Source organism: Hipposideros armiger, unplaced genomic scaffold (genome assembly GCF_001890085.2).
Source record: "Hipposideros armiger isolate ML-2016 unplaced genomic scaffold, ASM189008v1 scaffold_374, whole genome shotgun sequence".
NCBI lineage: Eukaryota > Metazoa > Chordata > Mammalia > Chiroptera > Hipposideridae > Hipposideros > Hipposideros armiger.
This window is the reverse complement of record NW_017731724.1, coordinates 611,360-627,630: the sequence shown is the minus strand read 5'-3', so window position 1 is coordinate 627,630 and position 16,271 is coordinate 611,360. Positions and strand designations below refer to the sequence as shown.

Below are 16,271 nucleotides of genomic sequence, written 5' to 3'. Positions count from 1 at the left end.
AAAAAAACAAACTAGGAGGGACCTAGACCGGGATTGGAAGGGAACAAGCCAAGAAACAAACCAATCATAGTTTACACACCACTCAGGCCTGATAGTGTTCACCTAGTGCGCAGCGCAAACGCTGGATTTTGACCTAACCAAAGTACAGTTTAACTCTGTTATGATGACGGCAGATGGGAAGCCTGCATCAGTGCTGTAGACACAGGGTGGGGAGTTGAGAGCTAAGTCCTTTTTTTCCACAGTGCACAGTTAGTGGACAATGCCTAACGGAAGATTCTAGCTGTTAGCTCTAGGGAATAAAGATCAAAATATTCAACTAAAATTGTTGGGGGTGGGGGCAGCTGAGTGGCATGTTGGTTAAAAGCTGGCTTGGGATGCCAGAGGGCCCTGGTTCAGATCCCACATATGAGGGCCAGTGATACTGCCCTCCACAGCTAAGATGCTGAACAACAGCTCAACCTGGAGCTGGGCTGCCGAGAGTCACCTGCGAGGGCATAGGCTGCAGCCCCTGCTGCAGTGGGTTGCCATGGGCTACCATGTGTAGCCAGCAGCCACCGTGAGTGGCCGTGCAGAAGCCGGCGACTGATCTGCCGCGCCCGGGAAGAGAGCAATGATAGTGCCAACTTGGGCCAGTGAAGCGACGTCCTCCACAACTAGACTAAAGAACAAAACAACAGCAACTTGTCTGTTCCCTTTCCCCCAATTCCCCAGTGCTGTTCCCATCCCCCAATTCCCCAATAAAAATCTTTAAAAAATAATAATAAAATAAAATTACTGGGGGAAGGATAAACAAGTTCTCTTTTTCACAATAAAGCATAGAGAGCCAATTAACTCTTGTTTTACATTTATGTTTAACATTGATAAAAAATCATTTTAAAAGTATGGCCATAATTGAGTGTGTTATGTGTGGTGGGCTTTCTCTCTAATGAAACATCCTTTGTTCTCAAATGATAGAATCATCATGTAGAACTGTCTCCAAGGTCAAACCCAGCACCCCTTATGTTTGGCCCAGCTTTGGGGGACATAGTGTTTAAAATTTTTGCCAAATACATATTTTAGTGCTTCAGGAAGATCTTCATAATTGTAGCCTTAAATTCCACTTTGCCGCCCCTCCAACACACTGTTCCGCTTCTGCCAGACCTTCAGATCTCTCTGCTCAGCTCCTGGGACCCTCCTGCCTGTCCTTATAAGAGATACCTGGTAGTGAGGGAGGGGAGCAGAAACTGACAAATGTCACTGAGACAGTAACCAGGAAAACCTTGTGAAAACTTTTTATCGACTAAAAGTTACATGTTGTGTTATCATTTAGATACCTACCAGTGTAACGCTTTGAATCTGCGATTCCAGAGCTTAAAACATTCATTGATCTCAACCTGAACATAATATGGTCCAAAAAAACAAGTGATGGTAGCATCATTTTAACTTCAATCTTCTACAGAAGACAGCTAAATTTAACATCAGGGTAATTGGCACTTTTGGTTACATAAGTGAAAGGGAGGAGGTTTTGATGGGATCACAATTTTTTTTCACATGCAGTTAGGTTTATTGCCTCATTGTCATTGTTGACGCAGCCGAATTGATCAAGATCCTTTCAGATTTGACTTGAACATGGACCATTCTCGTAAATGCCTAATTTAACAAAAATGTGTTTTCAACCTTGTAGAGCAACTGGTGTCTCAGGACCTGGACTTTTAGAGGGGACTGTCTTTCGCAATAGGAGGAAGCCCCTGCCTCTACTTACGCCTTATGACGGGCACGCCCCGCCTTTTGTCTCCCAGGAGTACCAGCCGTGTAACACCAGCCCGTGCCCGGAGCTGAAGAAGACCACGCCCTGGACGCCCTGGACGCCCGTCAACATCTCCGACAACGGCGGCCACTACGAGCAGCGGTTCCGATACACGTGCAAAGCCCGCCTGCCGGACCCGAATTTGCTGGAAGTGGGGAGACAAAGAATCGAGATGCGGTACTGTTCTAGCGATGGCACCAGCAGCTGTTCCACGGATGGTGAGTAGGGACGCCACTGGGACCGGCCCACTGCCGTAGACAAGGTAGATGATCTTCTCTGCAAATTCATAGACGGGGGTGGGGGGGGTGGGGAGGGTGGGGGGGGGGTTGTTTTTCCTTCTGGGGACTTAGAGTCCAGCGATCTTCAGAACAATGATCCGTCTAGAGTAGAACTGGCTTCATAGCCCATTGATGAGAAAGACTCTTACTATAAAAATTCAGTAATACTCAGATATTGAGGTGGTCCTGTGACTTCAACCCTCAAAATAACACTGTAGTTATAATAGGTCCACGTGAGTTTGCGGGAGATTTATTTAGTATCAGAAAATACATTGCAGAAGGGTCAGCGACCTTCCACAGTTCTGGCACTAAAATATAAATAGCAATAAGCTCTTCCTTGATTCATCTCAAACTGTACGAAGACAACAGAAGTGCATCTCTGTTTATATTTAAAAGTTTCTTTATGTTACAAAGTACAGCATTTGAGCATCCTTTAATAGCCTATGAAATTGCTTTGCCCCTTGTAATTATCTAGATCCCTTTAACGCCATATTAACAGTGCGGGGAAAGTTCTAGGGTGCGTCAGAAGAGCTACCCTCTGCCTGGCCACCCCAAAGACCTTCATCTGTGCCTCCTTTTTCATCTCCTCTATCATTCTCATCTAATTTAACAAAATCTGACCAGTTGTACGAAGAAAACGCGTGCTCGCACTTGGGCCCTCAGAGCGTGGTTTGATGAGAACAGTGACAGTAAGATCTTCACCAGACCACCTCCAACATTTCTCAGCAGCTCTGCCTTTGTGGTTCTACCTTTTTCTCCCAATGTGATGAGGCGCCATGTTGGACTGTCATGGTGGCATAAATTCATGGAGGTATGATTAATCTCCTCCTGCATTGCCTGAGGGATGCTGTCCCAGGGAGTGGCTCTGAGTGAGGGCCACCAGCTGCACACGTCACAGGTCTCCATACCTCCTTCTGGGAGCTGCTAAACAGCCAGGCAGCTTAGCACTGCCAGCCTAGATGCTTGGAGGACCAACAGTCCCCATCGAGAGCCACTCCTGGTCATGTTGTTTTCGATGACATTAACTGTCTACGCAGTTAAAGACATTGACTCTCTCCTTACCTCAAATCCTGCGCACTGTTGTTCAGCAACTTACAAGCTTGTTCATTGTTTCTTGGGAGAAAAAAAAAGGTCTGTTTTAGTGGCCAAATTTTATATGAATAAGTCTATGATTTATATAAAACAAACACCACCTACTTAGAATATCAGGCAAAATGAGACTCAGTCTTATTAATTCTATAAAATTCTGCCATCATGAGAAGAAAAGATATAGGATGGAATACCAGAGATAGATAACTGAAGATCTCTTTTACAGACCTGCATTCCACAAGGGTTGACCTTGTAATCTCAAGTTAGGTTGTGAGATAAAAACAGAATGCCCCATTAAACACGAATTTCAGATCATTTTCAGAATTTTTGTAGTATAAATCTGCCCCATGATTCCTTTTTAGGATAAATAGTCCCATCCAATATTTGGGAGTTACTTATCCTAAATTAGGATTTGTTATTAGTTTGTAATTCAAATTTAACTGGTCTGCCTGTATGTTATTTGCTAAGTCTGACAACCCTGTCTTCAATTCATTCACTTATTTCCTTATTTTAGAGCTGGCTGTGAACTATCTCATTTCTTATAACATCAAAGTAGAAAATGAGTAACAGTTTCTCTATACATTAACTTTATTGTCTTTTCTGAACATAGATGTTTTTAATTCCTTCCGCTCTCAGATACATACAAAACCAACGCTAATATTTGTTTTAAATGTTATTAATGTAAACTAAGGAAAATTTGAATGTATACTTATAAAAGATACTCTATATTTCCTCCAAAAGTATATCATGGACATGGCTGTAAAAAGATTCCATCTTTTTTGTGTCTTAATGGTTTCACATTCTAATGACCATCCATACGTTTTCCGTACCGATATCGTGAAAATATAAAATTGGACTTGTTTGACCCTGACCACACAAAATGAGGCGTAACTGCATAGTTGTTCTTAATGGATGAACCCCAAAGTAGTGGTTTGTCACAGAATGATATTCCTGGTCCATTTTCTCGGAAGAGCATCCTGCCTAGATGTCTGGGCCAGTTTCTAAGAAAAGCCACAAAGTTGCTTCACAGTGGGCAGGACAGTTGTTGGCACATTGGCTTTGTCACACTTCCCCAGAACTTTTTGTGCCTCCCTTGAGACTTTTTTTGTTAAAATCTGTGTCACACTGCCTACATTTGAGAAAATTACTTAGCACTTTTTAATATAATAAGTGGGTAGGCATTTTCCCTAAAACGAACAGGAGTTTTGACTGTGGCTAATTAAATGACAAGTGCAAAGTGCTGGGGGCAGACCTGACACACAGTCAGTACTCAGAGTCTGTTTCTACGGAGACAACTCGCCTCCCCCAACACCCACCACCCCGACTTCTGCTCCTCCTACATCTGCACTTGTCCCTGGGGAAGCACATCTTGCTGGTAAGTGCGATGTGAGCTTCATGGGAGCGCGTGCCACATGGCAAGGCCACTCAAGACTGTGCTCGGTTCCGGGCCGTGGGCTCAGCCCCCTTGCTTGGTTCTGGGGCAGACATGTGTCTCCACGGCCTGTGATTCGGAAGCATTTACTCCACGTCTGTCACCAGCCTTACTTCCCTTTGCAACGGTGAACGGGTGAAGGGAGAGGTTTAGAAAATGTCTGAATCACCCTTCCGTTTTCCAGACCTCGTCCCCAGTGGCGAGCGCTCACCTACCTCACCGTGTCCAAGGGCAGGTTGCTGTAGAATTCCCAAGGGAAGTGAGAAAGTTGTGTTTTCTTTGTAAAAAGTCTCAGAAAAATGAACTACAAACGTAAGACCTCTGGCCTGTGTGAGGACGCCTCCTCACTCTCAAGCTGAGTGCTGACCTGCACCCTGATTTCCTAGTAAGTGTAGGGACAAGCCCGAGGCACAGGAGGTTCCCACTCTACTGCAATTTGTTTTTGGGTTTTTTTGTTGTTGTTTGGCTTTTGAAGGGTAAAAAGTGTTCAACTGAATTTGAGGGTGTAGTTATAGGAAGAAAGCAGGCAGCTGATACAGAATGAAAGTTTGATTGGACTCCAGGGACCTGGACACCGAACAGATTCACACATTAGCCTTTGCTTTGGCAGGTCTTACTGGTGACTTCCTGCGCGCGGGGAGATACTCCGCCCACACCGTCAATGGGGCGTGGTCAGCCTGGACGTCGTGGTCACAGTGCAGCCGCGACTGCAGCAGGGGCATCCGGAACCGAAAGCGGGTTTGCAACAACCCTGAGCCCAAGTACGGGGGCATGCCCTGCCTGGGCCCGTCCCTGGAGTACCAGGAATGCAACATTTTGCCCTGCCCAGGTGAGTGGATTGGGGAGTTCGGTAAAATCTGAACAATCAGGGCTTTGGGAGACTTTCTGATCTAGGGAGACTCAGCCCTCTTCCACGGCCTTATGTTTGAGATGAGATATCTATATCTATCTATCTATATCTATCTATCTATCTATCTATCTATCTATCTATCTATCTTTCTATCTATCTACACACACACACACATTCATACCTTTTTTTTCTTCCTGTATAATCTTTATTTTGTTTTTATTATTACTATGGGGGGAGGGGGGCTGTCACCTTGTGAGGGGTGAAAAGGAAAACTATTGCATACCTTTGAGATGCTGACGTTCAGTTTCAGGCCACTGCTATAAAGCCAGCAATGCAATAAACCAGGTCACATGCATTTTCGGGTTTCCCAGTGCATATAAAAGTTATGTTTACATTATACCATAGGCTATTCAGTGAGTAATAACATTATGTCTAAAAAAACAATGTACATGCCTTCATTTAAAAAGACTTCATTTCTGTAAAAGGCTCACCATCATCTGAGCCTTCACCAAGTTGTAATGTTTTTGCTGGTGGAGAGTCTTACCTTCAATTATAAGAAAACACAACCTCTGCCAAGCCCAATAAAGAGAGGTATGCCTGTGTATACATACCAGACATATGCATACAGATACATAAATCACAGATAATACATTCCAACTGCATTGATTTAAAAACAAATAAAACCTAGGCTGGATTATATTCATTTATTTCTTCTGATTTAAAATAAGCTGAAACGTTCTCGTGAGCCGCTCCGAGGATTGTGGGCCCTAGGCACGGTGCTTGATGGAGAAGTCAGCCCTGCCGCCGTGGTCTGCAGAGAGGTGTCCTGTCCGGACAAGTGGAGGCTGGCCCCTCCCAGGCTCCGATGGGCCCAGCCCTGCAGAAACGGCCTTTATTCACCAGACTACCCCTGCAGGGTGACCATTATCAAGGGTGACCCACCAGGGGCTTGCCAAGCCAGTCCCTTGTACCCTCAGTCAGCAGGGGTTCACCCGCTCCCCAGCGCAGTCCTCTAAACACACACTCCTCTCCTGGAGGCCCACAGAAGCTGTATTGTCTGGGTCTTCCTCCTGACACCTGGCTTTTGATTCTACGGACTTCCCAAACAAGCACAGTTTTAATAAAATGAGCTAAAAGAGCCCCCACCCAAGGCCTCGTCTGCTGCCACAACCCCAAGGCTCTGTCTTCTCTGCATTCCTCCTGCCACAGCCCTGGGTGCAGCCCTGTCACCTTTGTCACTTCTATCTGACCTTCCCACAGTCAGGACCTTTTACCCGATGCCTCCATCCATCCCCAGTGCTGCCTACAGCTGTGTGCGCTGCCTTCGCCTTGGGTCAGAGTGAAAGCTCCCGGAGGGCGGGGACGCTGGGACGGCCTCACTCCCTCGCTGCAGTGCCCTCAGCTCCCAGCATGGGCCTGGCACACACTAGAAACACCTGCCAGGGATTGTTAGTTGAACCGACTGCAAAACAAGCAGCTGGTTATTGATCTTCCTTCCTTCACTCAACTGATGAGCAAACACTTTTGGATAGTCCACTGGGCACTGTCCTCAGGGTAAAGAAAGATGCAGTGATATGGTCCAGGTTAGAAGGAGCCTAGAGTTCGGTGAGGAGGCGTCCTGTGAATAATGCCAACCCAGTATGGTCACCAGCTATGGGGCTGGTGACAAGATGCAGTGGTTACATCAGCCAAGGACCCACTGAGCCGGAATCATGGCAGCTACACCGAGCAGGCTGCCCCTGAGCCGAGTCTTGATTAACAGATAAGAGTTGGCCACATAGAGAAGCAGAGATGGGGAGTGGGGGGTCATTCCAAACACCAGGTACAGTGTTTTTAAAGGCACAGCAACATGGAAATGTAACATCTTTTCCAGGAGGCATAAGCAACTTTCTGAGTTCTTTGAACAAGCAACTGGCTTGTAGCAGTGCTCAGTGAACATTTGTTGGATGGATGGATGGATGGATGGATGGATGGATGGATGGATGGATGGATGGATGGATGATGGAAAAATGATGAATGAATAGATCAATGGATGATGAATGGGTCAATGGGTGGATGCCTGGGTGGGTGATGGATGGGTAGATGGATAGGTGGATGATGGATGGATGGATGATGGGTGGACGTTGGATGGATGGATGGATGAATGCATGCATGCATGCCTGGGTGGGTGATGGATGGATAAATCATGGATGGCTAGATGGATGATGGGTTGATGCGTGGGTGATGGATGGATGGATGATAAATGAATGGATGGGTGGATGGTAGATGAATGGATGAGTGGATGGATGGATGGATGGATGGGTGCATGGATGATGGATGGATGGGTGGGTGATGGATAAATGAGTAGATGGATGATGGAGTGTGGGTGGATTAGCAAATATGTGTACATTAAACTGAAAATACACAGTTCCCTGCTTTTTATTGGGTTGTCAGAAAAATCATGATGTATTTTTTCTATGTTTTTCATTGCAAAAATGCATCATGACTTTTCCGACGACCCAATAGCTGAACCTCCCAATAGCATCCCTGCTCCTGCAGCTGCCCCTTCTCCGAGGCTGCTCTGCCTGCATTTCTCCAGCCTCAGGAGACCCTTCACTCTGAACACCCGGCGTTCCCAGCCAAGCGATTCCGAGGGGCTGGGAAAGGTCACACCGCCGGCTGGTTCCCACAGTCCAGCACTGAGAGCGAGGGCTCCTTCCCCGGGGCTGGGAGGGAGCCCGAGAGGCGACACCGTTAGATTAAAGCCCGTGCTGTAAACCGAGCAGGGGGGGCGACATGGGAATGTCAGGACCCCTCCTTGTACTCTCGCCCCCCCAGGCTCCAGACACGAGTCCTGGTTGCCGTGAGCAGAACGTGCGGACTCCTCCCGATGCTGGGGTGCTGCCCTGCCCTGGAGAGCAGGCCCAGTGCCCGTCTCACAGACACCCGTTAACATGACCTTGGGCTGGGTTTATTTTTGTTGATTTGATGGTCAAGCAGTATCATGTGTATATATAACCTTAATGCCTTAAAATAGCTCTGTCCTCATTTTCTTTCTGAAAGCCAAAATTCCATAGAGGGTTGTGAAAACATTCGGAGTAGCCCCCATCACTTTCCACTTGGGAGTAGATGGGTTTGCAAGACTGAGTTGGGCAAATGTCCTTCCTCTGTCCCACCTCCTGGAAAATTCCTAACACGTGACAGTGTGTAACTCAGCAAGGACGGGTGAGGATTCCTCAGGGCTCTGGATGCCGAGCTGCTCAGCCACAAGGAGGTCCAGTTATAGGGCTATTTTTACCTCATTTCAGACACTCTCCTCCTGAGAATTTACTCTTCCATGGCTTGGTTGGGTCCATAGCACACACGTACAGATGGGCACTGTATTTTATGAAAAAAAACAAGCTCCCTCATTATGATGAAGTTTCAAACAAATCTGAGAAAATCAAAGGTGTATGTAAAATACAATTTTAAATGAATCAGTGAAGGATTTGATGTCCAGTTCTAATGTGTATGCTAAACTATAATACAGTGTGAAAGGCGAGCCCGTCTTGCAGTGACCCCTTTTCATCATCTATGGGTTGTTCCAACTAGTTTCTTCACCTACACAATTTACCTCCAACATTGAGAAATAGTTTGGCGTTGGCCTTCACTCCTTTTAGTCAATCCATGTTTAATTCAGAACTAAGGATTTCACACCTTGGCCAACAAAGGTAGTTCTTTTTACCAGTATTCAAATTTGTATAAGACAGTTGGTGTTGTCTTTACTATGAAAGCAGTAAGTGTGAATGAGAAGGGGTCTAACAGAGGGACCGACTGAAGGTGTGTATTAGTGCACAATACAGCATTGTTAGCTCCAGCACAGGGTTGCAGGCTCATTCATCTGGCGTGACTCAGACTTCACACTCATTGAACAGCAACCCCTATTTCCCCTCCCCGAGCTCCCTCCATTTTAATGGCATATTCTGTGGAATGTACAATATATACCTCATTTCCTTTACCCATTCATCTGTCAGTTGATATTTATGTTTCCATATCTTGACTACTGTGTATAATGCACTGGACGTGGGGGCACAGATATCTTTCCGAGACCCTGATCTCCGTACTTTTGGATAAATACCCAGGAGTGTGACTGCTGGAACATACGGTAGTTCTATTTTGAACTTTTTTGAGGAACCACCATATTGTTACTCACAGCAGCTGTGCCGTTTTACATTTCCACCAACAGGGCACAAGGGTCCCAATTTCTCCACATCCTTGCCAACACTGCTATCTATTGTTTTTGTGATGATAGCCATTCTGACAGTGTGTGGTGCCATCTCACTGTGGTTTTGATTTGCGTTTCCCTGCTGATTAGTGATGTTGGGCACCTTTTCATGGACCAGCTGGTCATTGAAATGCAGGTTCATCATGCAAGAGAAAAGCCAGGGGTCTTCAGATGACACAGTTGGTTCTATGTCCGACTCCAGCATCAATCTGGATGAAATGTTAGACCTTTCTGAGCGCTGGACTGCCTCGTGTGCGTTCAGACACCCGAGCTCTGTGACACCTGCCATTCCAAGGCGCTGTGACTTACCTGTGCCTCAGTGTGGGCCTGTGCAAGTATGCACTCAAGTGAGACCTGTGAGACCAAACTTCTACTTGGGTTACAGACAGAGCAAAACTGCCAACAAGAATTCCCCCAGCGAGAACAGATATGGCAAAGGATTTTTGAAAATTTTAAAGTTCTGGGCAAACCCATACCTGCCTCCTTTTTCTGGTATTACAGTCAGTGTCAGATATCTGTTTCATTCCCTCTTACTTCCTGACATACTCATTGCCTCTTGGGGAAAATGTTGAATTCTGCAAGTTCTGAATTCACAAAATTCCCAGCTACGTTACAAACTCATTTTAAAATTGTGTTCAAATGTTTTTTTTTGTTTTGTTTTTACATTTTGTGAATTAAAATACCATCATAAACATGATGTTCCTATTCATTTTTCTCTAAAATGCTATTTTTTAATCTATACCTATTTCTAGGAAAAACTATTACTCCGTAAAGATTTATTAAATCACAATGGGTGTATTTAAATACAAAATAGGTCATTCTAGACAAAACAGCCTTGGGTCGTTAACAATTTTGGCATTCCCTTTCCTGGTTGCTTCTGTTTTATTTTCTGTGAGATGCAGAGGAAATAAAACATGATACTATCTACATATAACATCAGTGGGTACCTCTTCAGCTTTTTTTATGTAGTTAGCTGTGCTTTTGATCGTTTCTTTTGTTTTGTTTTGTTTGTGTTTTGTTTTTTCTGCTCACTAATTAGAGTCTAGAGACATCTTGACAAAGTCCAGCTTTAGTCTGGGACTCAGCAAAATGGGGCAGAGCTGGCTGGCAGGAGGGAGGGCCAGCCAGGACCAGATCCTATCTGATGATGTCAGACCGAAGTAGGCGTGAGGTGTCAGCTTTAGCAATGTCAGCTCATGCAGGAGGTTGCACCTGGGTCCAGGTGGGTCAGCTGACTCCAGCGTTCAGGTGGCCTTTCCACAGGTATCAGGAGCCCAGCCTGGAGAAAACAGGAGGTTACCAGCAGGTGCGGCAACAGTTAGTGCAGGGGCCAGCTCTGCCCAATGTCCCAGTGACAGAAGTCACCTCTGTATCCAGCCTGCAGTCTGGTGCAGGTAGCAAGTCCTCTGCTCAGTCCATCCCAGACACACGCCGTTGGCCCTGCCTGGTGTGCACTTAGTGTGGCTGTCCGGTGCCCGCATCTGAGTGTCCTTCACAGTCCTTCCCCACAGGGCCTGTGAGCTTTGCTGTATCCCACAGTCCTGGAGCAGATCGGAATCCAATTAGTAAGAAAGGCCGTGACTGGGACATTCTGTCCTTGGTTGTACGTCTCCTCTGGCCAGCTCGGTTGTGCAGTTAGCAAAAGCAAGAGGTTAATTACATCAGTCACGGCACAGCGTGGTTCGCGGTCATTCCCGGGGACGCGATTTTGTTACATTGCAGCCCTGCCATCCTCACGCTTACATGTTATGTTTAGCGATACTTCTCCAGGGAATGAATCAGAGGGACTGAAACCATGTAGGGAGGAGGCAGCAGGACAGGGGCCCTCGCCAGGAGGAGGACCCCAAAGACCCACTGTGAGTGGCCGGCAGAGCATAACGTGTTCCCGCCTGGCAGGTTCTATCTGTGGCCTCATCCGATGGACTTTGTGTCTCTTGCAGTGGATGGCATGTGGTCTTGCTGGTCCCCCTGGTCAAAGTGCTCGGCGACCTGTGGCGGTGGACACTACATGAGGACCCGCTCCTGCACAAACCCCGCCCCCGCCTACGGAGGTGACATCTGCCTGGGGCTGCACACAGAGGAGGCACTCTGCAACACGCAGCCCTGCCCCGGTAAGCCCAGGCCGCCCGGCCTCGCTGTGGGGTTATGTGGGGACAAACGCGCCTGTTTCCTCGGTGTAGAAATGGTGAAATTGATGATACCACATCACAGGTACTGAAAGAGGGGACAGACGCATCAGCCCCACACTATCACCCTTGAAGTGACGTCATAACACGTTGTCCTGCAATAAAATGGTGCTCCCCACTTATAACAAAGCCTTTGCAAAACAGTTAACCTGGTGACGGGGGTGCAGGGAGAGGCCTCATGAAGCTGCTAACAGGACTGGGTGTGGGGGCCGTGGGTGTGGGGGCCGTGGATGTGGGGGGCCGTGGGTGCGGGGGGCCGTGGGTGCAGGTCCGGGCTTGAGGCCGGCTGGCGCAGGCGCTCAGGGAAGGAGCTGCAGCAGCGCCCAGCCAAGAATTCGCTTCTTGCCTGACGTGTGGGGACCGTTGGAATGAAAATGAGACTCTCTTCTGAGTCTAACTTCGACATTGAAACACCCAGACTTGCTTTTTTCGCTTGTTCCGGCAGATCTTTCTGGAAGGGTCCATGTATATTGGAAAGTGCCCAGAAAGCAGATTCTCACAGCCATTCTCACAAAAACTGGCACTTGACACATTTCTAAGGGAGAATGTACCTTTTACATGGATCAAGGCACCAGTTTTGATTTCCAAATTTCCGCTTAACTGCAAAGATGATGCTTACATTTAAAAAGAGGGAAAGATGCAAACTGCATAGGAAAATATGCTTTTATGTTGATTAATATTTCATAAATCGTATCAAGAGTTCATTTTTTGTGGTTGTTTTTTTTAATCTGCTCAAAATGCGAGCGTCATTCTCTCGCTCACACATGTGTAGGCCTGGGGGAATTTCACAAATCCTAGTGAATCCTCCACACGGGGTGACGTGAGCTTCCATAGCTCACCTTTGGCCCTAGACCTGGGTGTTATCTCATATGCTTCTGTGCCAGCAAACATGGGTTAAGATGAATTCTGCCTCAAGCACAGCCTGACTTGGGCATATCGACTCTGCAGAATTGCTTGTATAATGGAAGAGGAAGTACTGGCAGTAGCTTGAAGCCCCCATTCAGCAGCTGGGGTTCTCCCAGGAACGCACATGGTCTCTGTCGCCTGAGCAATGAGGCCTGTGGGAGATTTCCAGGAAAGCGCTGGCAGGCTGATCGTCACGGAGGAGTGTTACTCGGGTGGAAACGGTGTCTGTATGGCAGATTTCTGTCCCCCCACCACTCGTGGGCTGTGCACAACTGGCTGTCATGGATTCGCTACTCAGTGTCCAATTCAGTTACTGTACAGCATTAAAATAATGTGGGTTTTAGCAAATGTATTTTAAGCGTTATGCCTGGTCAAAATACACGAGTTCTTTTATTCATGCTCGTGTGTGTATTATTCATGGAACTGGTCAGAAGACACGAGCACCTCGTATTTATTATAGAAGCCCCACAAAGCTAATATGGAGAGTTAAAGTAATGCATGTAATTGACAGTGCTTCAAGGTTGATTGCTCAGTGGGTCTTGATGCTGCGTCTCCCCTCTCCTGGTCACTGCAGAAAGCTGGTCGGAGTGGTCAGACTGGTCTCAGTGTGATGTGACTGGAGCCCAGGTCCGCGCGCGCCAGTGCATCCTTCTCTTCCCCGTGGGCAGCCAGTGTTCTGGGAACACCACCGAGAGCCGGCCGTGTAGCTTTGACTCCAACTTCATCCCAGGTAAGGCCAGAGGTGCTTATCAGTGTGAACAAAACCACCTCCCACGTGCAGAGGGGAAATGACTCATAGGTGGGAGTTTTACCTGTTCTTTAGGTCCCATTTGGCGAAGCATGATTCTAGCAACTCAGTGATTTCAAGATGATTCACGTGTAGATTTATAGATGACTGTGGATTTGGGCTTGACTTTAGGCCATGAGTTTTAAAATTTTCTTAAGCACAATGTCTTCTACAATTTGCTGACTAGAACGCCTGCAGAAGGTTTTGCTCAAAAAAAAAAAATTAAAGTGGCTTATTTGGTTATTTTAATTAATAAGTTAAATGCTTTGGCAGCGCTGTATGTATGTTTACACGGGAAAAGGGCTGTTTTCTTGACTATATTTGGTAAAATGGAAACTCATCATTCTTGTCATCTTGGAGAAGAGATGGCTGGCCCTCTTGTCATTGGCTTTTCCAGTGAAATTGATGTGTAGTTATCAGTGATAGCTGGTCACATGTCACATGCTCACCATCAGCCTGGTGTACATACTGACACATCATTTGCCATCTGCCCACTCTGGCTTAGGACTGTGATGGACCAAAGTCACAATAGACAATAACTTGTCTTCCTCCATTTATGGAAAAGATAATATTTTAGAGGCAAGTGTTAGCTTTAGCCCTGCGGGGCCTTCCAGTCGCATAGGGTATAAATCTGCAGCATTTATTGTTGTTGTGCCCCTTTTGAATCATAGACATTTTTAATTCTTAGTCTCTAATGAAACATCAGTATCAGGGAGAAGAGCATTTCTGGCCTCCTGAAATGGTGTTTTATCCTTGGGGGTTAAAACATGTAGGTGGATCTCACCTCCCACTGGGGTCTTACTCCCGGGTTTCACTGTGGCAAGGCAAAGCAGGAATGGGCTCTGAACAGGGACTTTATTTGTTCTGGCCATTTCTTTGAGCTGTGGTGCATTGGTCCCCTCTGCAGGGAATGTGACAACAAGGGCTTCGATGAAACAAAGGACCTGAGACAGGCCCACTGCAGGCAAACACTGTGGGCCTCCAGGGCTGGTGGACGTATTGTATCAGAAAGTCAGCACATTCTCTGGCCTTATTTTGAAGTCAGTTTCCTAGTGTCAGCCCAAGGGACCATGGCATTTGCTTTCTGTGATAATGAATCTGACCCTTTTCAAATCAAGGTGACCTTGACCAAATACATGTCAGGTTGGTTAAAACAAAGAAACAAATACAATTTTTGTGAAAACATCAGGCTTTTGAAACTTTGACTCACATAAAACTCAAAGCCATTAGACATTTTGTAAATGAATCATTGATGTGATCTTTCTACTCAACATCCTCTATGCGTTGTGATTGCATTTTTGTTTTTCCAGAAGTATCTGTGGCGAGATCCAGTAGCGTGGAAGAGAAAAGGTGTGGAGGTAAGTTCTGCCTTTTAACTACTTTCTAAATTATTTCTGATATTTTCCAATCATCCCTCTTCCTGTGCTTCATATGATGTGTGTGCTGTTGGCCAAGAAAAAAGAGACAGGAGGATCTCCTAGAACCCAAACACTTTACACTTCGGGAGCATAAACGCCGAGTCGATGTTCAACATCTGGGTCAGTGGTTTCAAGTGGGGTCCCCAGAGCAGCAGCCTCTGCATCGGCTGGGATGTGACAGAAATGCAGATTCTCTGGCTGCGCCTTGATCTGCAGATTCAGAACCCCTTTGAGTGGGCCCAGCACTCTGGTTTCACAAGCCTGTCAGGTGATTCTGGTGAATGCTGAGCTTTATGAACCAGTGACCTGGATAGCTTGATATTATATAGATGCTAAATCTATAATTAGATTCCCATGAATAAAGCCGTATTCAAGAATTTTGTTTAGAGTTATAATGCAAATTCATGGCAGCCAGCCTCAAAGCTCCTGACTGCAGGAGTGACAAAATTGTAAGGGGGCATAAAGTGATACCTACATCTCTAGAGGAATTTTTCAAATTTCCTGCAACCCTGAATGACAAAAATCAATGTTTTCTGGTTCAAGTCTATGATAAATTTGGACTTCCCTGTCTGTGTCTACCTTGTCTGGACAAGAGGGGCTCACTGTTCATGGATCCAAGCTCAGCCCTAATCCACCTTTGGTAATTGGAGCCAAAATCCACACAAGCAGTCATCGTCAGATGTGTGTCCTCATAGGCTGATGACGTGTAAATAACCATCCCTCCCATAATCCATCCACCCCGGCGAGTCCCAGGCAACTCAGCCAGGTTGGTCTCAGAGGCTTTGGTCTCTACTTACGTTCAGATGGAACCTGGAGCTCCAAGGCATGTTTTATGAATACACTTACTGTTATTAACTACACGGAGTGAGAGTTCGCTGTCTGTTAATTCTTTCTGTTTCGTCAGCCATCTCATGACTTATTCACTCAGTGACCTTTGCTGAGCACTCGCTCTGTGCCAGTTTGTGAGGGGCACTGAGCTTACAGTGGGGACTCCCAGCCCCTCAGGAACCACCAGTCATATCCCCAGGAAGGGCAGCGTGTGGTGCCTGACCGGGGTCAGCTCAGTGAGTTCCCAGACTGGCCGTCGCTAACTGGAGATCCAGCTGCAAAACAACTACCGTATTTGCCGGCGTATAAGACGACTGGGCGTATAAGACGACCCCCTAACATTTCCACTCAAAATACAGAGTTTGTTATAGACTCGCCGTATAAGACTACCCCCTCTTCCGCACACCTTCCACACACCAAATAAAAGGTAAAACAATATCAGATTTGATTTCAACATTTATATTTATA

The 16,271-nt window shown here is 46.4% G+C and overlaps 1 protein-coding gene across 1 annotated transcript in view; it reads left to right on the top strand.

The window, feature by feature from the left end:
- The window catches only part of SEMA5A (semaphorin 5A), a 449,566-nt gene that overhangs the window by 426,401 nt on the left and 6,894 nt on the right, over positions 1-16,271 (top strand). The window contains exons 15-19 of the mRNA XM_019662395.1: positions 1,664-2,004; positions 5,196-5,414; positions 11,619-11,789; positions 13,345-13,500; positions 14,868-14,915. Of these exons, the coding sequence (XP_019517940.1) occupies positions 1,664-2,004; positions 5,196-5,414; positions 11,619-11,789; positions 13,345-13,500; positions 14,868-14,915 (935 nt within the window). The remainder of the gene's footprint in view (positions 1-1,663; positions 2,005-5,195; positions 5,415-11,618; positions 11,790-13,344; positions 13,501-14,867; positions 14,916-16,271) is intronic.